The 24,456-nt window shown below is 47.1% G+C and overlaps 1 protein-coding gene across 1 annotated transcript; it reads left to right on the forward strand.

Moving 5' to 3' along the window:
- Positions 1-9,206: 9,206 nt before the first annotated feature.
- Positions 9,207-24,208, forward strand: Serpinc1 (serpin family C member 1). Its single transcript, XM_032914993.1, is given in 8 exon segments — positions 9,207-9,247; positions 11,432-11,567; positions 11,569-11,802; positions 16,053-16,268; positions 17,588-17,725; positions 19,810-20,200; positions 21,993-22,057; positions 23,955-24,208. Coding segments are annotated over 8 exon segments (1,398 nt in total). The 3' UTR covers positions 24,132-24,208.
- Positions 24,209-24,456: the final 248 nt, after the last annotated feature.

Below are 24,456 nucleotides of genomic sequence, written 5' to 3' on the forward strand. Positions count from 1 at the left end.
GGAACGGGCCATGCTACCAACCCCCACCCAGCTTCCCTGGAATCCGAGGTTAAGAGAGGAGGTAGGGTCAGATGGCAAGGGCTGCAGACCATGCCAAAGTGTGGTGGCTGAGTCTCTAATTCCAGGTTAGATGAAGTTCAAGGCCAGCCAGCTTTAGCTACACTGGCAAGTTCAAGACCCTGAGCTACGTGAGACCTGTCTGAAAACTAGAAATAAAAATGGCCTTGTCCTAATAGTAAAGAAAGTGTAAGCAGAAAGTAGCACGCAAGGAAATACAAAATCTAGATATGTGAGATATGTAACTCACAATTACCGAAAAATTTACACATGCCTCTCACATGTGCGTGGGGTTCTCTGGTTCCTTGGAAAGGTGCAGTCTATTTCATCTGATCTGAGGTGGGGCTTGGAGGCACGTGATCTCAGATAGTGCCAGTGTTCACTGTGGCCGAGGCACACTTGAGCAAGGCTCACCATAATAGATCATTTTAGAAATAGATCCCATTTGTATCTGAGACACTTTAGTGAAATGGTGAGACGTAAGACATAATCAGATTGTATCTACCTGAAGACTTTAAGGGGAGAGGTGAGCGGAGTGACTCTTAGCTGGGTTTACATCAGAAGCAGCAGTGGAAGGGCCAGGGTCTCTGTGGAGCATGAGAGGGTACAAAAGTAATGAGTCTCAATGAGGCTTTCAGGAGTTCAGGGTGCTTTCTGTTTGTTTTGGGTCTTTTTTATTTCTTTTTGAAGATTTATTGTATGTGTATGTATATAAACCATGTGTGTGTTCCTGGTGTCTGTGAAAGTCAAATGTTGAATCTCCTGCAACTGGAGTTATGAATGGTTATAGCCAGCATGTGGGTGCTAGAAATCAAACCTGGAGTCCCTGCAAGAAAAATGAACCGGCTCTCCAGTCCAGAGCTGAGCATAGTCTAAGAAGGTGGACTAAAACCCCTGAGTCATTTGGGCTTTATCCTTTAGCATTTAAATACCGATACAGATAGATGTCAAGCTGAACACTGACTGCTGAATCTATAGTGAGGTTGGGTTTCCAATTGCAATCAGCCTACAAAAAATTAGGGCCTGAACCAGCCCACAGGGATGAAGTAGGAGAGGGCAGATAACAGTGTTCCTTAGTCCCCTCTACCCAGCAGTAGATCTCTTTGGACATCCTTTTCATGGCATCAAAGCCCTTGGAAACAGTTGCAAGGAAAACGCGTACAGTTATTTTAGTCTTGCACATATAAACTCCCAAGTCCAGTTAGGACCTAAAGGTGCTCTCTGGTACCTCTTTGTCTCTACACATGCTCTAACATACATCTAAACTAAACCTTTCACTCGCTGGTTAGGATGCACCTAGATTCAAGGCGTGGCAGCGTGCCTATTTCCCCACGGTGGGAGGGCCTCTTTTGTGCTCTTTAATTTTGAATCTGTATTAGTTGTTTGTTTTGTTGTTGTTGGGTTTGGTTTGATTTCGTTTTTGAATACATGTGTCTGGAGCACATTTATGCAGTACCTAGTGATGCCAGAAGAAGGTATCAGATCTTCTGGAAGTGAAGTTAGAGAGCTGGGAGCTGCCACGTGGGTGCTGGGAATTGAACCTGGAACCTTTGGAAGAGTTGTCAGTGGTCCCGCTCACATCTCTACTGCTGAGCCGCTTCTGATGTAAACCCAGCTAAGAGTCACTCCGCTCACCTCTCCCCTTAAAGTCTTCAAGGCTCAGATCTTTAACTGAGTCCTGATGGGTGTCACAATACATTCGTTCCCATGCCCTCATGTTCTCCTTGTCTCTTAAATGAACTTGTAAGGTTTTTCTAAAGCAAGGCTTGGAAGATGTGCGAAAGATGCAGTTGTCTGTCCTGTCACTGAGCTGCAGTCACCACAGCACACACTTGCCCCAGCTTTAACCATGTTTCTTCCTGATACGTCCACGTCAGACTATGCCATCCCACTGTCTGGAGATTCTCCCACTCTCCCAGGCTCTGTTTCTCTTCTGTGGTTTTCTCCTACCTCCTACAACTTCTGAGCTAATGTGCACACAGTGAGCTTTGTCCCCATTCAGCAATTATGTCACTTCCCAACCTTGGTTAATATTTCTTTTTTTTTTTTTTTTTTTTTTTTTGGTTCTTTTTTTTTTGGGAGCTGGGGACCGAACCCAGGGTTGGTTAATATTTTTATTAGTTAGTTAGTTAGTTAGTTAGTTAGTTATGTGCCCTAGGCATGGAACAGCCTTGGCCATCGAGCCAGGCCTCAGTGTGGGATGGACAGCCGCCATCTGCACTGTCCCTGACTGGCATAAGAACGGCACTACCCAGGCGTGTCTTCTGTCGCCAGGGGGTGTTCCTGTTCTTAAGAAGCAGTGGTGCCTGTTTTCAAAGTCTCAAGAATCTCCATTAAGAAAGTATCAACTTCTAAATCAGAAAAAAGCAATCTGTACCTCTTCAAACAGAAATGTTTATTGAGTCCTATCCCATTCGGAGCCCACAACTGTGTGCACTGAGCAAGTTCAATAAATATTTGCTCTTGTGGTTTGATTTCCCTGAAACCCAAACTGAACTTTCTAGCTGTTCTGCGGACCGGGGCAAACTCCAGTGAGACGCTTCAAGACCCTGTGAAAAGCAGACAACATGATAGTCCCCGGCTTGCTCTTCACAAGCTTCATCCCACCTTAGTCATCACCCTAAGATGCTGTCTTCACCCTAAGATCCCTTTTTGACAGTCCAGAGGAGCTGGGCATGCCCTTGCTCTGGGGCTCTGTGTTTTGCCAAAGCTGCGTGGAAGGGAGTTACTCAGTAACCACAGGAGGATCTGAGCTACTGTTTGCTCCTTGCCAAGGTCTGACTCTGTGGTCCAAAGACAAGAACACCATAGCCCAGGACATGAGGCAACAGGCAAAGGCCAGATAAATTACCTGCTCATGGTAATTTATGTAGACTGGAGGCTGGTGTAGAAAGGAATTACTGACCTGAAGGAGGTCACACAAATTAGAGGGGAATCAAACGTAATATTCTTTTCTCTCAATGCTCATTAAACCAACAACCCCTAAGAGCAAAGCACTGGCAGACCCCATGTGTGCTTTCCAATCTTGTTTCCACTCAGAATGGAGAACGTGGTTCCACATAGAAGTAGGGAATCCCCCTCAAATCTTTGCCTGACACAAGTATTTTGGAAGGCAGTGAGATGATTCAGTAGGTCAGCTCGCCGGGCACACCTGACAACTTGCATTCATTTCTGGAACCTCATAAAAAGTCAACTGCAGTGGTACCCGTCTGAAACACCAGAACTCCAATAGCAAGATGGGGAGCAGAGACAACTACCCAGAACCCCGAGGGCCAGCTAGCCTGGTGTGTACAGCATGGTGAGAACATGGAAGACAAAGGGGAGAACCAACTCTCTGAAAGTTGTCCTCTGGCCATACATGTGCCGTGGTCTATACACAGCTGCACACATCACATCACGCATGCACATGCACTCGTGCACTCGTGCACACACACAGGCACTAATAAAAAGAATGCTTTTAAAGCTTCATTTTTAGTGCTGGGCAATCAACCCCTGGGTCTTACTTTTACAGAGCATGCTCTGTACCTCTGCACTACATCCTGGCCCCTTATAAATAGTTTGCCTCCTGTTCTGGATATGACTAAAGTTTCCCAAAAAATTAGAATGCTTTTCTTATATTTTATATAATTAATAAAATACTTAATGGAGTATGAGAATGGGAGTACAGTCACAAATTAGTTTGCCTGGAAATAGCCTCCCCCCCCTTTCTTGAACCAATCTAAAATGAATCAAAAGAAAAGAGATTTGGGATCATCCAAACCAGTGAAAGCCAAGGGGTGCTGGATGAGTGAGAAGCTGGGGCCAGGCTGGTGGTGAGGGCTCTAAGGGGATCTGCAGCACAGTCGTTGAGGGAAGCAGCCAGGGTCGATGCAGCTGAGTGCAGTAAGACTGTCTTTCGACCCTGTTGTCTTTCTGACAGCAATGCTGGATGACGTAAAGACAGGTGTTTGCTTCTTGGCCAAGAATCATGATCATGGAATCCCAGTAGCGAATCCCAAAAACGTTGGGTTCAACAGCTGAGAGTCAGGAAATGTTTGGGCTGGAAATGGTAACCTCCAGGCCTTTGGAGCAGTTACAACTTCATCATGCAACATGGAAACCAAGCTTCTAAAAGGAACCGGCCGCATGATCAGAGGCTGTGCGGTGGCTGTGCTCATCTGGGATGCATATCAAACACACGTACACTCTAATACAAGCCTCTGCGGTCATTTCTGGGACCTGGATTTTTGAGAGCATTACGAACAAATCCGTGACTATCCAGAGGAAAAGAAGCAGATGGTGGGAGAAAGTTACGAGCTTTGCATGGGGGAAACAATCAGCTGAAGCAAAAGGATTTAGAGACTTGATGCCAGTCTGGGCTACATAGTAAGAAGCACCTGGTCTCAAAACACAGGTCGGGAGGGAAAAAACCAAGCGGATGCTGAGTTGTAGCCAGAGAAGACATGGACAGTTCTTTAGTAACACACAGAAGAGCTGGGAAACGGAACTGGAGAGACGGCACAGTGGTTAAGAGCTCAGGTTAAGACCTGTGAAACAGGTATCGAGGAAGGGGGCGTGAACCTCATCTCCCCTAACTTTGTGATGGGGGCAAGTGCTCAAGCTGAGTAAACAGCCGCTTGTCCTTCCCATCTGTGAGCGTGGTATGGCACAATAACATCCTGGAAGGGCAGGTGAGGCAATGCCTGGAAAGCAGCCAGTATAGATCCTGGTGTAGACTATTTTGAAACTGCATCTCATCCCTGGGTATTTGGAGTTTGATACAATCCAACAGCTAACACCAAGATAATGGTTAAATTAGAGACAGTGGAACATTCTTAGCCAACCCTAACAGTGCTCTTCTACCAGCGGACATGGAAGTGGGCTTCCTCTGCTCTTCCCTCTCGGGGATCAGTCAGCCTCTCCCCTCAGGTGCTTCCACCCTCATCCTGTGCTAGGACCCCTTCCCCCACACTTTCGAGTGACAGGGCACTGCCACCCTTGTTGCTCATCAAGTCAAGACCTTTTGCATAAGTGACATATTGATGGGCTAAGAAAAATTAGAAAAACTAAGTCAGGGATGGTGGGATAGGCTGTCATTCCAGCACTCAAGAGGCTAAGGCAGATGGGTTCTAAAGCCAAGCCTAGACTGAACCGTATTAGAGATTCTGTCTCGAAAACAAATGCATATTGTGTGGGCCTCTTTTATATCAATGACACAAACTACCATTTTGGAAAAGGGAATCAAAATTCAGAAGATGTCCCTGTTAGATTGCCCTGTGGGCAAGCCTGTGGTACATTTTCTTGACTGGTGGTTGATGTGGGAGGGCCCACCTCACTGTGGCCTCTGAGCTGGTGGTCGAAGTTGCTGTAAGGTAGCAGGCTGAGCAAGCCAGGAGGAACAAGCCAATAAGCAGAACCCTCTATGGCCTCTGCCTTAGTTTCTGGTCCAGGTTCCTACTGTGAGTTCTTACCCTGACTTCCCTGGATGAAGGACTATAATTGGAACATGTGAGAGGAAATTAACCCTTTCCTCCTCAAGGTGTTTTTATGGTATTTTATCACAGCATTAGACCCTAACTAAGATAAATATCAACAAAAATAGAACCTTGGCAGTGGTGACACATGTCTTTAATGCCAGCACTTAGGAAGAGGGAGGCAGATCTCTGAGTTCGAGACCAGCCTGGTTTACAAAGTGAGTTTCTGGACGGTCAAGACTACACAGAGAAACCCTGTCTGAAAAAGAGAAAAAGAAGAAAGAAAGGAAAGAAAGAAAGGAAAGAAGAGAGGAGAGGAGAGGAGAGGAGAGGAGAGGAAAGAGAAGAGAAGAGAAGGAAGAGAAGGAAGAGAAGGAAGAGAAGAGAAGAGGGAAGAGAAGAGAAGAGAAGAGAAGAGAAGAGAAGAGAAGAGAAGAGAAGAGAAGAGAAGAGAAGAGAAGAGAAGAGAAGAGAAGAGAAGAAGACCTAGTTGGGAGAGTGTTTCCACAGCAGCAGGAAACCCTGGTGTGGATCCTCAGCACTAGATATGGCGGAGGCAGGAGCCTTGGTTACACACTAAGGCCAGTCTGAGAAAGGACAGACCCAGTCTCAAACAATAGGGGGTGTTTATATACTGTTGGACCTTACACCCTTTTCTGCCCATCCATATACATCCTCCTATTACAAAAGAACCACAATACTCAGCGGTCACCTTCTTCCCACTTAGATGCTCTAGGGAGCCTTCCATCAGTCCAGAGAGAGGACCGTGCTTTCACAGAGCTGTTATTGGTGAGTTTGGGCAAGCAGACCACAGCTTGGATTCCTGAAGTGGAGTGGCAGCCCAAGGAGCAACTTTCCCAACAGGGAGTTCAGGCATTTGCATTCCCCAGAGCAAAGGTAGAAGGGGCTGCTTCCCCATGGCTTTAGTAACAACATGTGCTCTAGCTCAACTCTCTGGACTCTTTCCTTCCTCTCTTGAAGACAGGATGACCACAAATTCATTGTGCAGCCCAGGTAGGCCTCCCAACCCTCAAATCCTGCTTCAGTTTTCTGAGGCACTACCTTTTCCTTTTCCGTGTTTGTGTGTGTGTGTGTGTGTGTGTGTGAGAGAGAGAGAGAGAGAGAGAGAGAGAGAGAGAGAGAGAGACAGAGAGACAGAGAGACAGAGAGACAGAGAGACAGAGACAGAGAGACAGAGAGACAGAGACAGCGAAACAGAGAGAGACCTTGAAAGTTGCTTAAATTACCAGGTGAAAATCAGATGAAAATAGTATTAATGTATATAGAAATCTAATAATGTTTTGTATGCTACTTATAAACTTTCAAAATGTCATTTAATAAAAAGGAGAGAATTAGTTTGCTGGCAACAGTCTCAACCTAGTAATGGAGGCCAGATTTTCTAAAATTAACTGGCCTATGCATTTCAAAAATGCCAATCATGATAGACAGAGAGAGCTGGAAGGTGAGGGAGATGGCTCAGCGGATAAAGCCTGGTGACCTGGGTTTAATTCTTAGTGGCCACATAAAGGTGAAAAGAGAACCAACTCCACAGTTGTCCTCTGATCTTCATACATGCCATTGTCCATGTGTATCTGTAATCACACATCATACACACGCTAATGACAAACATATTTTTTTTTCGGGGCTGGGGACAAACATATTTTTTAAAAAGAGTTATTTGTTTATTTTATGTATGTGAGTACACTGTAGCTGTCTTCAGACACACCAGAAGAAGGCATCAGATCCCATTACAGATGGTTGTGAGCCACCATGTGGTTGCTGGGAATTGAACTCGGGTCCTCTGGAAGAGCAGTCAGTGCTCTTAACCACTGAGCCATCTCTCCAGCCCCAAAGACAAACATTTGTAAATATTTGTTTGCTTTCGTGTTTGTTTGTTCTGTGTGTTCTTGCGAACATGCCACAGTGCAGATGGACGTCAGAGGACATTTGTGGGAGTCAGGTCTCTTCCTCCACCAAGTGTGACCCAGGGACCAACCTCAGGTCATCAGGTTGGTAGCACATGCTTTACCCACTGAAGCACCTTGCTGCCTCAGTGCCCACTTTCTGTCTGCTGGCTATGTGCATGGCTGCTCCCTCACCCTGAGGAGAACCTCGCCTGGTTCCTAGTGCATGCTCCACACAGGTCACATTCTCTACAGGCTAAACAGGGGACTTTTCCGTTATCTTTGGACAAGGGTGATGGTGGGCCTTTGAGCAAACTCTAGCATCTATCCTTCAAGTGTCCTGCTCAGTCTGGCAAGACCTTCGCCATGGCTTCAGTCCTAATGAGTTCCTGTTTGGAGAGTGAAGCATTCCCAATTCCTCTTATTTCAAACTCAAGTCACACGGAATGCTGAACACATTAGAGCAATCCTAGTGATAGTATTTTTGGCTGTTTAGAAGAGGAAAACAAAAATAAATGAGCCTTTTAACTCTGTTAGCTTGAATTTACTTAATCTCCCCCCTAGAACTACTAAAAATATTAATAACAATATACCTGGACATAATTTGGCTTGTTTACTCTTTAAGAAATAATTCGAGCTGGGAGGTGGGGTTGAGCACCTTTGATCTCAGCAGTCCCGCAGGTAGATCTCTAAGTTCAAGGTCAGCCTGGTCTACAGAGTGAGTGCCAGGACAGCCAGGGCTATAAAGAAACCCTGCCTCAAAAAAAAAAACTTAAAAGAGAGAGAGAGAGAGAGAGAGAGAGAGAGAGAGAGAGAGAGAGAGAGAGGTGTTTTGAGTTGTGTGGAGTCGCTGAGAAGTCCCCGCGACAATGGCCCTCCCTCCTGAACTGAAGAAGTTTATGGACAAGGAGTTATCACTGAAGTAAAATGGTGGCAGACGTGTCAAAGGATTGAATCGGGAATGACAAGTGTAGGGAGAAAGCAGCTAGAGAGCAACACAGCAGCCTTGCAATGGTCGTCTGAGGAAACGGCATCATCCTGTCAGTAGCCTTGGAAAGAGGTTAACATGGCCCTTCAGCAGAGGAGTGCACATCCCTCCCCAGGGGGCCCGTCTGACTGGTGTAGAACTGGGTCATGAACATTTTCATAAGAAACTTGTTTCTAAATAAACTTCTGTGATACTCCAAAGGGAAAGAAGAGAAAGAAAGAGAAAGAAAGAGAAAAGGGAAACATTTCACTAGTTGCTGCTCTTGTGCACAGTAGGGGAAACAGAGGCAGAGGCTCACATCTGTAATCCCAGCTGTCGGAAGGTAGTGACAGGGAGAGCAGGAGTTCAAGGTCAGCTTTAGCTACACAACAAACCCACTAGGCGGGGAGCAGTAGAAGCTGCTGTTCCCAATCACAGCCCTCCGCCTCTGCTCTCTCCTGACTTGAGGCACCAGAGCCTTTTCCCACAGAGCCCTCCTGAGTCAGGAATCTCCTAAGCCTGTTTGAATTCTCCATGTTCACCCCTTTACCCCCCAGAGATGAGAGAGGAATGAAGGGCTGTGGGCAAGAAGAGGGGGCCACACTTTCCCTAGGCCTCACTGAACTTTAACGTTTCTACTAATTAAACAACAGGGTGCTTTGCTTAACCCTGGGAACTGGTCATCAGCCTTTGACCTCGGCCCTCCTCTCCTGACTGGCTCCCTCCCCCACCTGGCCTCTGGACCTCTCAGATTCAGAGGAAAGAACCAGTTTTCGGAGGGATTCTCAGCAGTGTCTGCACGGCTTCTCTGCAGAAGCATCCACCATGTATTCCCCGGGAATAGGAAGTGCGGTTGCTGGAGAGAGGTAAGTGGTGGGCTTTCCCTCTGTGAGCTCTTGCTTGGTTTTCTGACCTCTGAGGGACTCACAAGGATGGCCTATGACATTTTTGAGACGACCAGGCCTTCTCCCTTCTTCCTTTTTGGAAGATGTCACTTCACCTAAGCCACACCTAAGGTTCTTAGCTCCTTCAGAAGCAAGGGGCACCTCCCTTGAGAAGAGATGGGCAAACCAGAGGACACTTCCTCTAGGACAGCGTCCTAATTTGCTTTCTGCTCCTCTTCCTGGTCAACTGCCCCCAGCCTGTGTCTGTGACCCCTGACTTCCTCCCAAAGCCTTATTCCCCTTTCGTGACTCCTTTCTTGATATAGGTTGTTGGAGGAAGCTGGAAGGGAGGAGGTAGCCTGACCACTATGGTTCCTGTTTATACCCAGCAGAGCTGAGGGCTCCCTCAGCGTCTACTCACATTTCCAAATGCACCCAAGAACAAAATGGGAACGACGAGATAACAGAGATGGTTCTCTCTCCTCTCCCTCACCCCTCTCTCCTCTCCCTCCTCATCTCTCTCCTCTCCCCCCTTCCCCTCTCTCCTCTCCCTCCTCATCTCTCTCCTCTCCCTCCTTCCCCTCTCTCCTCTCCCTCCTCATCTCTCTCCTCCTCTCCCCCCTTCATCTCTCTCCTCTCCCCCCTTCCCCCTCTCCTCTCCCTCACCCCTCTCTCCATTCCCTCCTTCCCTTCTTCTCTCCTTCTCCCCCCTCTCTCCCCTCCTCCCCCTTCCCTCTCCTCTCCCTCCTCCCCCTCTCTTCTCTCCCTCCTCCCCCATCCCCTCTCTCTCCCCCACCTCTCACCCTTTTCTCTCCCTTCCCTTACCCCTGTCCCCTCCTGTCACTCTACCTGTTGGTGTCAGACCACACCAAAATCCTTTGGCTGCCCTCACCCTCCAGTTAGCCCATCTCCCAGTGAGCAGCTACCTCAGCCAGGCTCTTCGGCACTCTATGCCTGACTGTTTCTTGCAGAAGGGACCGGAAAGACTCAGTGCTCAGATACGGACTCTTTCCTCTAGACTCAGGCACCCCAGAGCACGTAGAGGTAGAGAATTTACTTCTTGGTTATTACGTTATTGAGTATCCACATTCTCCTACCAGTCTCACTACTTCACTTTCTTTAACTGAGGTATTGAGTAGCCCAGGCTGCCCTCATGATCATGGTCCTCTTGCCTCAGCCTCCCGAATGTTGAGATTAATGGTATATACATCACCAACTGGCTACTAGCTCATTTTTAAGGAAGAGATATCAAGCTGGGCATGGTAGTGCATGCCTATAATCCCAGCGTTTGAGATCTGGAAGAAGGAAAATCAGAAGTTCAAGGTCATCCTCAGCTACATATTAAGAACGAGGCAGCCTGGGCTACTGAGACCCTATTAATTCATGGCACCCTCAAATGAGATTATCTTTACTTTTAATGACTCATGTTAGAAGCTATTAAAAAAATTCAGGGGACAGAAAATAATGAGGGCAGAAGTAAGGCTGGGGCAGTAAAGGTCAGAGGGCAAGGTTGTAGTAGTCATTGACTCTAGGGTCTGACTCAACGAGGAGGGGGAGGGGAGGGAGCTGCATGACTTCCAGGTATCTGGACTGGAGTCAGGATCCACTGGGTTGAAGGGTAGAAGAGCAGGTGTGTGTGGGAGGTGACAGCCCAGCAGGTCCCACCTCACTATGGAAGTAGTGGGCCCTCAAGACCAAACTGCCCGGCCAGTAGTAAGTTTGGCCGTCTGAGTGCAGGCTGGAGCTGCGGATCCGGAGCCTTTTGTATCCAGCTGCTCTTTTGTTGTATTACCCCCTCTTCACCAAAGCCTGTCCTTTAAGATTCAGGCTAATGTCCATCCCTGTCTGGGGTTTCCCTGAACCCTTCAGGTGCCTCTCTTCACTCTCTCGACTCTCTACCTTGGTGCCTTGGGCTGTGCTGTCTGCCACAGAAACCCTGTGGACGACATCTGCATAGCGAAGCCCCGAGACATTCTTTCTTAGCCTAGCATTGACACACACACACACACACACACACACACACACACACACACACACACACACACACACACACACACACACACACACGCTTTGCTCAAACGCCAAGAAGGCCAGAATCCCACGCTTCTCAGGAATAAGACTGCGGTGGTTGGTGGGGATGGAGAGTCACGGTTCTGTCCCTTGTAGGAAGCTTTGTCTCCTCTCTCTGCTACTCATTGGTGCCTTGGGCTGTGCTGTCTGTCATGGAAACCCTGTGGACGACATCTGCATAGCGAAGCCCCGAGACATCCCCGTGAACCCCATGTGCATTTACCGCTCCCCTCTTGAAGAAGGCCACGGAGGAGGATGGCCTAGAGCAGAAGGTTCCGGAAGCCACCAACCGGCGGGTCTGGGAACTGTCCAAGGCCAATTCTCGATTTGCCACTAACTTCTATCAGCACCTGGCAGACTCCAAGAACGACAACGACAACATTTTCCTGTCACCCTTGAGCATCTCCACGGCGTTTGCTATGACCAAGCTGGGTGCTTGTAATAACACCCTCAAGCAGCTGATGGAGGTACAGCGCAAAGCCCCTTCCTCTTTCCTTGCCAGGGAGCATCTCTTGGACTTCCTTATGTCTGACCACACAGCAGGTTGTGTAGGGGATCTCACTGTGGGCGACCATTTTCTTTGAATCACTACTTCATGTGTTAAGATAATTTTTCTTTTTTTTTTATTTATTTATTTAATGTATATGAGTACACTGTAGCTGTCCTCAGACACACCAGAAGAGGGCATCAGATCTCATTACAGATGGCTGTGAGCCACCATGTGGTTGCTGGGAATTGAACTCAGGACCTCTGGAAGAGCAGTCAGTGCTTTTAACCACTGAGCCATCTCTTCAGCCCCCCCCCCTTTTTTTTTCTTTTTCTTTTTTCTTTTTTTCGGATCTGCCTTCTTTTTTTTTTTTTTAATGATTATTTTATGTGCATCGCTATTTTGCCTGAATGTGTGTCTCACAGTTGTGAGATGTCATGTGGGTGCTGGGAATTGAGCCCTGGTCCTCTAGACAAGCACCCAGAGCTCTTAACTGCTCTCTCTAGCCAGGATTTAAAAAACAAACAAACAAACAAACAAACAAACAAAAAACTCTAGTTTTTGAGAGTTTTTTTTTTAAAAAGGATTATTTATTTATTTTATGTATATGAGTACCCATAGCTGTCTTCAGACACACCAGAAGAGGGCATCAGACCCCACTACAGATGGTTGTGAGCCACCATGTGGTTGCTGGGAATTGAATGGAAGAACAGTCAGTGCTCTTAATCGCTGAGCCATCTCTCCAGCCCCTTTTTGAGAGTTTTGAAGGTTTTGTTTTGTTTTTTCTGTGTAGCCCAGCATGACCCCAAACTTACTATATGTAGCTCTAGTTGGTTGTGACCTTGTGATGATCACCTGGCCTCAGCTTCATGAGTAGAAGAATTACAAGTCTTAGCTACCATGTGACTAATTATTTTAATTAGGCAAGGAGTTATTACCTGGATGTCTTCCTCTCATAAATGTTTCCTAGTCTCTCTCTTTTCAAAATTATTTTTCTTATTATTGTTTGAGGGGAGCACACCTGTGCCATGGCACGTGTGTGGAGGTCAGAGGACAACCTCCGGGAGCCGATTCCCTCCTCCTACCTTGTTGAAGGAAGCTCTCCCATTTCCACACACCACATAGGCCAGGCTACTCCCTGCAAGCCCCCTGGTTACCCGTACTTTCCGTACTGCTATAGGGGTGCTGGGATTCTAGATGCAAGCCACTGCGGGTGGCTTCTTGTGGGTTCTAGGGACCAACTGCAGATGGTCAAGCTTGATGGGTAATGCTTTTCTGCTGACTCATCTCGCCAGCTCATATTCTATGCTATTCATAGAGAGGAGAAGATTGGTATCACTTCTCTTTCCAGTCCTTCTCTCTCTGTCTCTCTGTCTGTCTCTGTCTCTCTGTCTCTCTCTGTCTCTCTGTCTGTCTCTGTCTCTGTCTCTCTCTCTCTCTGTCTCTCTCTCTCTCTCTCTCTCTCTCTCTCTCTCTCTCTCTCTCTGCGTGTGTGTGTGTTCTCCCCCCTTTCCTTCTCCATCTCTGTCACGGTCTCTCTTTCTCCTCTATCTTTCTCTCCCTCCCTCCCCATTCATTTTTGAGACAGTGTCTCACAATGTTTCACTCACGTTGCTCTTGAACTGGAGGTCCTCCTGCCTCTACTTCCCAAGTGCTGGGGTTACAGGTGTGTACTCTGTCCAGTTATTTGGATATCCTTTCATTTGATCATTTGTATGTTTTTTTTTTTTTTTAAATCCGGCACTACCTCTGTGCTGGACCATATGCTGGGTGGAGACTCCATTCCCTGCCCTGGTAGGGAAAGACGTTTGCCATGCAGCGGGCTCGAGCAGAGTGGCTCTTGGCGGGGACTCTAGGGCACTCAAAGAGGCAGGCTGTTTTAGAGCTAGGGGCAGCACCGAGCACTTCAGCTCAGTGGTTCCCCCACCCCTTCTCGGCAGGTCTGGGAAGAAGGGGGAGAAAGTGGAGCGAGATAACGAGAGACGTCATGACTGAGGCCCTGGTATCACCCCCAGCCATGGTTGGAAGCATGAGAGCCTTACTCTGCCCTTGGCTTGAGTGCCCAGCTGGCTTTCTTCAGGCCTCACTCTGGAAAAAACATCAATGACAGGGAGGCCCTCCAGCATGGCATTCACTGTCCTCTGAACACAAGACATGGAGGTCTGGGAGATAAAAGGGTTTACTCCCCTCTCCCCAAACAGCTGTTTCCCACTGAACAGCACTGATGTGTTCAGACTCAGGCATGCGGTTCTCCACACCTCCCCTCCACAGAAGGCCTAACTCTCAGAGGCTCCGTATTCTGCTTCTCTGTCCCCAGCACACAAGAGACTGTCCTTGCCCCGTTGTGTGTTCCTGATGCTCTTGTGAATGAATGGGGGCTGGCAGCAATTAGAACTCCTCCTGGGGCGTTCAGGCCCCAGTCTCAAGCACTTCCTTATATTCTGTCTCTGTTCCCTGCATGCGAGCGTAAACAAGACCTTTCCTATAAAAATAGACGAGAGCTGGAGACGTGGCTCAGTGATGGAGTACATGGCTAGTCATATGCAGAATGCGGGGCTTACTCTATTGGTGCAAAATAAAACCAGGAGGAAAAACCCACCAGAGGCAGAACAACACTGCTAATCCACACATGTCCTCCAAGTCCCTTCTACATAGCTTACAGTGTACGGTGTCAAACATAGAAAAATGGGGTATGATTCTCTTTAGAAAGCTATGGCGCTTTTAGTCCACAAGTGATAAAAAGGGACCTGGGGAGAGGGCTCGATTAGTGCTTTGCCTTGCACGTACCAAGTCCTGAGTTTGAGCTCCAGAACCCATGTACACGGCATGGTGCACAGAACCCATGTACTAGGCATGGTGCACAGAACCCATGTACACGGGCATGGTGCACAGAACCCATGTACACGGGCATGGTGCACAGAACCCATGTACTAGGCATGGTGCACAGAACCCATGTACACGGGCATGGTGCACAGAACCCATGTACACAGCATGGTGCACAGAACCCATGTACACAGGCATGGTACACAGAACCCATGAACACGGACATGGTGCACAGAACCCATGTACACGGGCATGGTGCACAGAACCCATGTACACGGGCATGGTGCACATGCTTGTTAATGCCAGCACCAGGGAGGCAGAGATAGAAGACAGACCCCTTGCCGGCCAGCCATCTTACCCTAATGAGCCAGCTCCAGAGCAGTGAGAGACCCTGACTCACATCAGGGGAAAGGTAGGTGTGGAGAGACAGCTCAGAGGTTTAAAGAGCTTCCCTTTCTTCCAGAGGACCCACGTTAGATGTTCAGCACCATGTCTGGCAGCTCGTAACCTCCTGTAACTCCAGCTACACAAAACCCAGCGTCTTCTCCTGGCCTCTTGAGGCACCCACATATATGAGGCACATATTCACCACCCCCAAAATAAACACAACTTTTTTCAAAAAAGGAGAAGAAGGTGTATGGCACCGAGTAACAATATTCGAGGTTGTCGTCTGACCTCTCCGGCCATGTGCATACGCGCCTGTGTGCTCACAGGTGCATACACGCCTGTGAGTTCACGGGCACACATACAAGCACAGAGTGCATATCAGAACATCAGGGAAACAAGAGAATAAGTAAAACCAAAAGGCCTCTTCCCACCTGAGGAACGAGCACGGAGAGGTGGGGAAGCAGCCTTACCATTTTGTGCTGTCAATGAAGAAGGTGGTCATGTGGGTCTATGGCAGCTTCCACAGCTCTGACTGACACATGTGTGGCTCTTAAGTCCCTTTTAGACCTAACACTGTGATTCATTTATTTCCTTCTGACACAAATCTTTTCCTCTCTCAGACCTTCTATAACCAGTATTCCAGAGCCTTCAAGAGTGCTGACCCAAGCAAATGCTGTGAGAATGCTTGTTACAAGGAGATGCACTATCTTGGGTCCTTTAGGTGTCCGTAATTACCAAGAGGACATCTCCCTTAGCAGTGAGAAAACACCATGCATTAGACTACAGTCCCTTGAAGACCTGGTGGTGTTCCTGTCTCTTGATCTTTCCTAATTATGTTTCCTGCCCTTTATTCTTTTTTCTTGCATAAAAAATAAGAGCCGAGTGAGTGTTTATGCTGTGCCAAGCACTGTGCTGGAGGGAACTAACAGCTCAGATGGCTCTGGGTCCAGCACTGTACTCTGCACCCATGGTAACTGACTGCCCAACCACACCACCGCCATCTTCTTTTGTTATCTATAGGTTTTTAAATTTGATACCATCTCCGAGAAGACATCCGACCAGATCCACTTCTTCTTTGCCAAACTGAACTGCCGACTCTATCGAAAAGCCAACAAGTCCTCTAACTTGGTGTCAGCCAACCGCCTTTTTGGAGACAAATCCCTTACCTTCAATGAGAGCTATCAAGACGTTAGTGAGATTGTCTATGGAGCCAAGCTTCAGCCCCTGGACTTCAAGGTGAGTTGTTGGGGTCAGAGTCCCTGCCACACAGACTGAGGAGGGAGAGAAACAGGATACAAAGGAACACCACAGTCCTTGACGATGGCTGGTGGAGCCCGAGGACAAATCAGAACCCACGGAACACACCCTTCCTTAAGGCTTCACAGAGCAATGGTCCTCAAGCCTTCGGTTATAGAGGCTCCTCTTAAGGTGTACAAGCGATAGCTTTTCATTTCATCTACCAAGTTCAAATACGTCGTGGTAAATGAAATTGGAGCACGATGTGTGTTACATGCTCCCTCGGAGATTCTCGAAGCACACAAGCCTAGTGTTTTGAGGAAGTAACTCAGCAAAGAGGTGCCTTGATTTCTGTTGTAGTTACTGTCCCACTGCTGTGAAGAGACACCATGACCAAGAAAACTCCATAAAAGACAACATTTCGTTGAGGGCTTACTTACAATTTCAGAATGTTAGTCCATTTCCTTTATGGTAGAAAGCGCGGTGGCAGACAGGCAGGCATGGGGCTGAGAACTTACATCCTGACAGGGAAGACAGAGAAAGAGAGATGGCAAAGCCCATCCCCAGTTACGCATCTCCTCATCTTAATCCTTCAAAAATCCTTAATCAGCGGGGGACTAAGCGTGCGAATCTATGAGCCCCTGGGGCTATTTCCATTCTAACCTCCACGCCATCTTTCTGTCAGCATTTTCTTTTCCTTTCTTTCTACTCCTTCCGACCCCCAGATAGGGTTTCACTATGTGGCCCTGACTGATTGGGAACTCACTCTGTAGACCAGGCTGGCCTCGAACTCTCAGAGATGCCTTCCTAGTGCTGGAATTAGAGGTGTGAGCCTCCGCTCACTGGTCAGTATTGTCTACATTTCTTTGACTACAGGGCACTCTCCCCTCCCATCCTCTGAACTGTATCATTAGGCATTTCCTCGCGCAGACTGTTTGGAGATTATGCTTCTATGAGTTTAGGGTTTCCAGAGTCAGAGTAGGTAACATGGACATCGTACCTCCTTCCGCCCTTAGCCTGACTTTCCCTTTCGTCTGTCCTGATCCTGTGTCTCCTCCTTTTTCCTTTTCTGCTTAGAACACTTATGGACAGGCTGGGCTCTGAGTGTGACCCTGTTATAACAAAAGATTAACTCCCTGAAAAAGTCAGTGACTGTATGACGACTGAGAGTTCCTCGGTGCGGGCTAAAGTGATGGCTTCTTAACCAATCATGGGAAAAGAGCGGGAAATGAGGGGCAAAGGAAATTCTGCACGGGGGAATTGAAAGTCAGAGGTAATGAATGGAACAGGTGGGTAGGATTATTTCCTGTTTTCCTTAGGAGAATCCGGAGGAATCCAGAGTGACCATCAACAACTGGGTAGCTAATAAGACTGAAGGCCGCATCAAAGACGTCATCCCCCGAGGAGCCATTGATGAGCTCACTGCCCTGGTGCTGGTTAACACCATTTACTTCAAGGTACTTGAGCTGCTCCTGCGGAGATCCCAGGGACTTCCTCTCACTATTCCTCTACTAAGCATGTGTAGTCAAATCCCTCCTGAAGTGGCCCATGCCTGGCCTAGGCAGCCATGTGGATTTGCTGAGAGCTCAGAGGTCCAGAGGCTTAGAGCAATCCCCAGGTTGGGGCAGACTGTGTGAATTTACTAACCTAGCATTCTTCAAGATATGACAAAATTGCACACTTGTGTGACACTTTCTGCCATCCAATTAATGTTTTCTTTTCTTTTTTAAAATTTGAGACAGGGCATTATGTAGCTCCAGTTGTCCTGGAACTTGCTAAGTAGACCAGGCTGGCCTTGAGCTCACAGAGATCCACCTGCCTCTGTCTCCCGAGTGCTGGGATTAAAGGTGTGCATGCTATCAAGCCCAGCTCTTTTACTGTGTTTAAAATCAGAAACAGGGGTTGGGGATTTAGCTCAGTGGTAGAGCGCTTGCCTAGCAAGCCCAAGGCCCTGGGTTCAGTCCCAGCTCCGAAAAAAAGAAAAAAGAAAAAAAATCAGAAACAAAATGACTTTACTGACAATCGTCAGTGATGGAGCCCCTACTGCCGAGAACAATTCCTATTTAACGTGGTTCCTTGGAGCCCTGATGCTCCAGGTGTTGGGCCCACCAGAGTAAGAGAGGGACTGTTATGTATATGGCTTGTTTTCCTCACAGAGGCCAGGGTTCTGAGGACTGCTCCTATTTGATTCCAATGATGCGGAACAGGGGAGGACAGTGGGAATGAACACCGCCAACACTCTGGGGGACCGTCCCTGCAGAGCAGCTGGAAGTGTGACATGTGTTGTTTATCCTCAGGCAGTCCTTCTTTCTCCACGTGGCCTGAAGACTTAGCCTGCCACTGCTACTGTCCATCACTCTGCCTCTCGGAGTTTCCCTCTCCTCGGGAACAGAGTAGACTGCATTTCCACAGCGTGCTGTTACCCCTTACAGCTTATGGAATAACTTGCTATTTATTGATACTCTAGATCCTCGAACCACCGAAGTGAGACCCTGGGCCGTTTGTGCAGTATTATTTCTTTGTTTTAAAGCTTGACTCCTTGTTTCTAAGTGTATGAATTCTCGTGAGTTACTGGGGAGTTACTGGGAGCTTTCCTATGGCCTATGGTAATGAGGCCTCATCTCTTTTATAGGCTTACCAAAAGGATAGAGAAGGTAACACAGGTGAAGAACTTGGGTGTTATACACACTTAGAGCACACAGTTAACATTGTAAAGTTGTTGACTCTTTCTAGTGCCTAACTTGTGGGTGAGAAACTGCCTCTCAGAAGAGTTAGTTGACTTAACTCAAGAGCAAAGAGCAGAGAAAGATAAGGAGCAAGGCAGGAAGCCCAGCCAGGGGCCATTCCCTGACTGGTGGGACTTCCAGACAAATCGCTGGGATTGCTGTCTGAGTCTGGCCTCTAACTCAGCAGGGACAGAGCAGAGAGTTCTGGAGGTCGGCACTGGGAAAGGCTGGTGGACAGCAGACAACATGAGATGGAATGAACTTGCGAGGGAGAGTAGGTTATTCTAGGGGTTAGACTTTCCTGACTTAAAAACAACAACAACAAGAACAACAAGAACAAGAACAACAACAACAACAACAACAACAACAACAACAACAACAGACAACAACAAAAATGCAATGCCAGGTTGGCAAGGTGGCTCAGTTGGTAAAGGGGCTCGTCCCACATCTGGCAGCCTGAGTTTCAACATGGAGCCCACATGGTGGGAGGAATGAACCATTTCCTGAACAATGATAAATTGTCCTCTGATGTCCACATACTCAGAGGCATGGCCCTCCTCTCAAATGTTTAAAAAAAAAAAAAAAGGAAATATTGGTGGAAATATAAAAAACTATAGAAAAAACAGAACAAAACATAGATAACTGCATGACACAGGTATAGTTATTAGCTTTGCAATGCATTTTTACTTCTTTTCCAATAACTACATTTATATGTTGATACAATCAGATAATAACGATTATGTCCCAGAGCAGTAAGTATCCTGCTAGGATATTTTTGTTCTTGCTTTATTATTCTCCCACTTGACCTCTTTCAGGGCCTGTGGAAGTCAAAGTTCAGCCCTGAGAACACAAGGAAGGAACCATTCCACAAAGTTGATGGGCAGTCATGCTTGGTGCCCATGATGTACCAGGAAGGCAAATTCAAATACAGGCGTGTGGGAGAGGGTACCCAGGTGCTAGAGATGCCCTTCAAGGGGGACGACATCACCATGGTGCTCATCCTGCCCAAGCCTGAGAAGAGCCTGGCTAAGGTGGAGCGGGAGCTCACCCCGGAGCTGCTGCAGGAGTGGCTGGATGAGCTGTCGGAGGTCATGCTTGTGGTCCACGTGCCCCGCTTCCGCATCGAGGACAGCTTCAGTCTGAAGGAGCAGCTGCAAGACATGGGCCTTGTTGATCTCTTCAGCCCTGAGAAGTCCCAACTCCCAGGTCGGTAGAGGGGAGAACCACCTCCTTTCCACTCCAAGGTGGTTTAACCAAAAGTGAGAGAATCAAGGAAAGTACAGTGAAGAGTGCCAAGCCAGAGTATCAGGATTCTGACTGTGGCTCTGTGCTAAGCTTGGGGTGATACCTTGCCCTTCTTAGCCTCCCTGTGAGAGAGAGTGTGTGCTCTTGCTTCCAGGAGTGCAACCAGCATGTCTGTCACTCCATGATTCTGTATCTAATGGGAGATCAAACCAGGTGGGGAAGAATTTGAAAAAGCATTGGAATTCAAAGAGACAGGCATGAAAATCCAGGCCATGTTGAGACCTATAATTCCAGCATTGGGAGGTAGGGTAGAACATTAGAGTGTTCCAGGCCAGCCTAGGCTATATAACAAGATCTTGTCCCAAAAGTAAATAAAATAGGGCCTAGAGAGACATGTTAGCAGTTAAGAGCATGTGTTATAATATTAACTTAACACATTATTAATATATTAATAACAATAACTAATTTAATAATACATTATTGCAGAAGACCCAGGATCAGTTTCCAGAACCCATGGTAGACAGCTCACAATTTTCTGTTACTCCAGCTCCAGGGGATCTGACTCCATAGGCATCTTCACTCCTGCACTCATGTACACACACACACACACACACACACACACACACACACACACACACACACACTACACACACCACACACTCCACACACACACACACTCACACACACTCTCACACACACACACTCACACACACACTCACACACACACTCACACACACTCACACACACTCTCATACAATGTCTCTCTCTCTCTCTCACACACACACACACTCACACAATCTTGATAAAAATAAAATATGATAGTAAATTAAAATTAAAAATGAACCTTAGCTGGGCCTGGAGGTGCATGCCTTTGATACCTGCACTTGAGAGGCAGAGGCAGGCAGATCTCTGAGACTGAGGTCAGTCTGATCAAGAATGAGTGCCTGGATAGTTAAGGCTACACAGAGAAACCCTGTCCTGAAAAAAAAACAAAATAAATACGTAAATAAAGAAATAATTTTAGGGCTGGAGAGATGACTCAGTGGTTGGGAGCACTGACTGCTCTTCCAGAGGTCCTGAGTTCAATTCCCCGCAACCACATGGTGGCTCACAACCATCTGTAATTGGGATCTGATGTCCTCTTTCTTATGTGTCTGAAGACAGCTACAGTGTACTCATATGCATAAAATAAATAAGTAATCCTTTAAAATAAATTTTAAAAAAAGGCCAGCTCAGATTACACAAAGATTTTATCTAAAAATGACTTAGATCAGGTAATTAGATTTAACTTTATTGGGCTATCTTTAGCTTTGAAAGCCAAACCTTTAAAAAAATGTTACCAGACTAGAAAGACATATTTTTGCTAGACAGAGTAAAGTTTTTCTTTAAGAATGGGGTCCCACGAGGCTGGAGAGATGGCTCAGTGGTTAAGAGCACTGACTCCTCTTCCAGAGGTCCTGAGTTCAATTCCCAGCAACCACATGGTGGCTCACAACCATCTGTAATGGGATTCAGTGCCCTCTTCTGGTGTGTCTGACAATGTACTCACATACATAAAATACATTTTAAAAAATTAACAAAAAAAAGAATGGGGTCCCACCCTTCCACCTTCCCAAAAAAGTTGACATTAGATTAAATTCACAAAATAACTTGCTGTTTTTAAAAGGTATCCACTGAAGGAGTGAGGGGATTATTAGGGAAGCTCAGCATCTGCTTCTCAAACCACAGTCCCCCTCCCTGTTCTTCCTTCCAGGGATCATTGCTGAAGGCAGGGACGACCTCTTTGTCTCCGATGCATTCCACAAAGCGTTTCTTGAGGTGAGTTCAGCTTCCTCCAGCCTCCGCCTTTTTTGCATTTTATCAATCTGCACTTCTGGAGTCTCCCGCTGCTCTCCTGGTGGAGATAGCCTTCTACCCGCAGCAGAGCACTGTGGCAGAGTCATCTCTGCAGTCCATCGTATACACATGGAGAAGCTTGCAGTCTTCTCCATGACGTCTGCCTCAGTATGGCACTTCAAGTGAACCCTCAAGCGTCTCTCCTGTCAGAGAGGCATATTTAGGGGGTAGCCCAAGGAAAAGGAGTCAGCAAAGGCCACGAAAGAGAGAGCGAATCCTAAGATGTTTCAGGAATGTGACAAGCATGGAGTAAGACTGAAACTGATTCTGGACAGAATGGGAGGGACGAGTTCATAAGTGAAGAGGGTGAAGGGCAACTGAACACAAGGAAGGGGGTTACTGATGAGTACGGGTCACCTCAGCATCACGTGTTCTAGAACTATGTCAATACCTAGCATTTCAGCAGACAGCTGGCACACGTTGATCTTGAGGGATTAACCACACACAGTGGTGTGCTGGGCCTGAGAAGTCCCAGGGAGGAAATGAGTAGAGTATTGACTGCTCAGCCCGGCTTCCCCCAGCTGAGGTGTGCATAGAATCGTGTGCTAGCTAAGTTGTGGCAGCTTGTAGTTGTTCTAGTTCTTAGGTACTGAAGTGTGGACCCATAGCTTTAGGTGGGGATCCTTAGAGTCATCCTGGAGACTGGAGGGTGGAACCTGAGAACTTGTTTCTTTTTGTTGATTTGTTTTTTGAGACAGGGTTTCTCCCTGTAGCCCTGGCCATCCTGAAACTTGTTGGAGAATCTTGTCTCTAGACACAGATCCTTCGGAGATTTTCACAATTAGGTTTGAGGCCCAATGGTGTAGGCTGTTCTTCATGGAAGATTGTGAGCAGGAGATGGGCCAAAGCTTATAGGACTTGGGTTTGCAAAGAAAGGTTGCAATCAGAGAAATGTTCAGAGTATAGTGCAAGAGAACTAATTCTAGGATCAAAGTAAGCTTAGTGGAAACTAAGGGAAGCAGAAAGACGAGAGACAGGAGGTCAGAACCTGCTGGATCGCACCACTTAGAATCGAATCCTAGAACAAATATGAAGTAGATACCGGACACCAAAGGGAAAGAAACAAACAAAACCCAAAGCATTAACCAGCCCCTCAAAGCACAGAGAGTGCCACGTACTTTATTTATAGTCAGGGACAGAATTGCCACAATTCCTGGCCAGCCTGGTCTATACAGAAAGTTAAAGGTTAGCAAGGTGTGCACGCACAGACACACACACAGGGACCAGGAATAGACACCTGACACAGGAGGCTCTTGAATGGCAGGCTAGCCTCAGTACCAGAGTGCCCAGCAAGATCCCATCCGAGAAGTCAGTAACGTCAACAGTTGTCGTTTTCTGAAGGCATCCCTTCAGATGTGTCATTGTTCAAATACTGTTTTTTTCTGGTTATTACTCCAAGAAAGACACCTCACGCAACTGGAGAACTGTCTTTTCATAAGCCACAGGCTCTTAGTGACTTTTTTGGGTAGTTATAGCTGGGCTTTCCTTATGCTTTAAGAGTGAATCTATTTAAATTGCAGATCTCTGATTTTTGAGTCTGAATTTCTCTTAGCAGTTGTTCAAAACAATGCTCTGTGATAGTGTTCAAAGACACTACCAGAATGTGACTTCTAGTGCAGAGATTACACTTGTGGAACTCTTGCAAGGCTCTGGATGAGCCCAGTGCATTACATACACTGGATGTTAAGAATGAGTAGGTTTCTGGAGGGAACCATTTGTGTCCAAGTGTTACCAGGGTGAGCTGCTGGGTCTGTGTGTGATTTATGTGTCTAGGATGGTCTGTAGGGTAGCTAATATTTGTTTCCTATGTAACCTGCAGGTAAATGAGGAAGGCAGTGAAGCAGCAGCGAGTACTTCTGTCGTGATTACTGGCCGGTCACTGAACCCCAGTAGGGTGACCTTCAAGGCCAACAGGCCCTTCCTGGTTTTTATAAGGGAAGTCGCACTGAACACTATTATATTCATGGGGAGAGTGTCTAATCCTTGTGTGAACTAAAATATTCTTAATCTTTGCACCTTTTCCTATTTTGGTGTTTGTGAATGGAAGTAAAAATAAATATGACTGCCACCTCACAAGAATGGACTTTACCACTGAAGACAAGAGACTCAAGTACAGACGCTATTGGGGTACTCAGGAAAATGACAATTTTCAGTTTCTCTCTACCCAGTAATCACTTTTGGGTAAATGAAAGGGAAGAAGCCAGCCATGGTGGCATATACCTATATCCTAGTACTTTTGAAGGTAGAAGCTGGGCAATCAGGAGGTCAGGCGAGCTGAGGCTGGGGTGTGGTGAAAGACCCTGTCTCAAGTTGTCTTTTCT

The sequence above is a fragment of the Rattus rattus genome, chromosome 10, assembly GCF_011064425.1.
Source record: "Rattus rattus isolate New Zealand chromosome 10, Rrattus_CSIRO_v1, whole genome shotgun sequence".
NCBI lineage: Eukaryota > Metazoa > Chordata > Mammalia > Rodentia > Muridae > Rattus > Rattus rattus.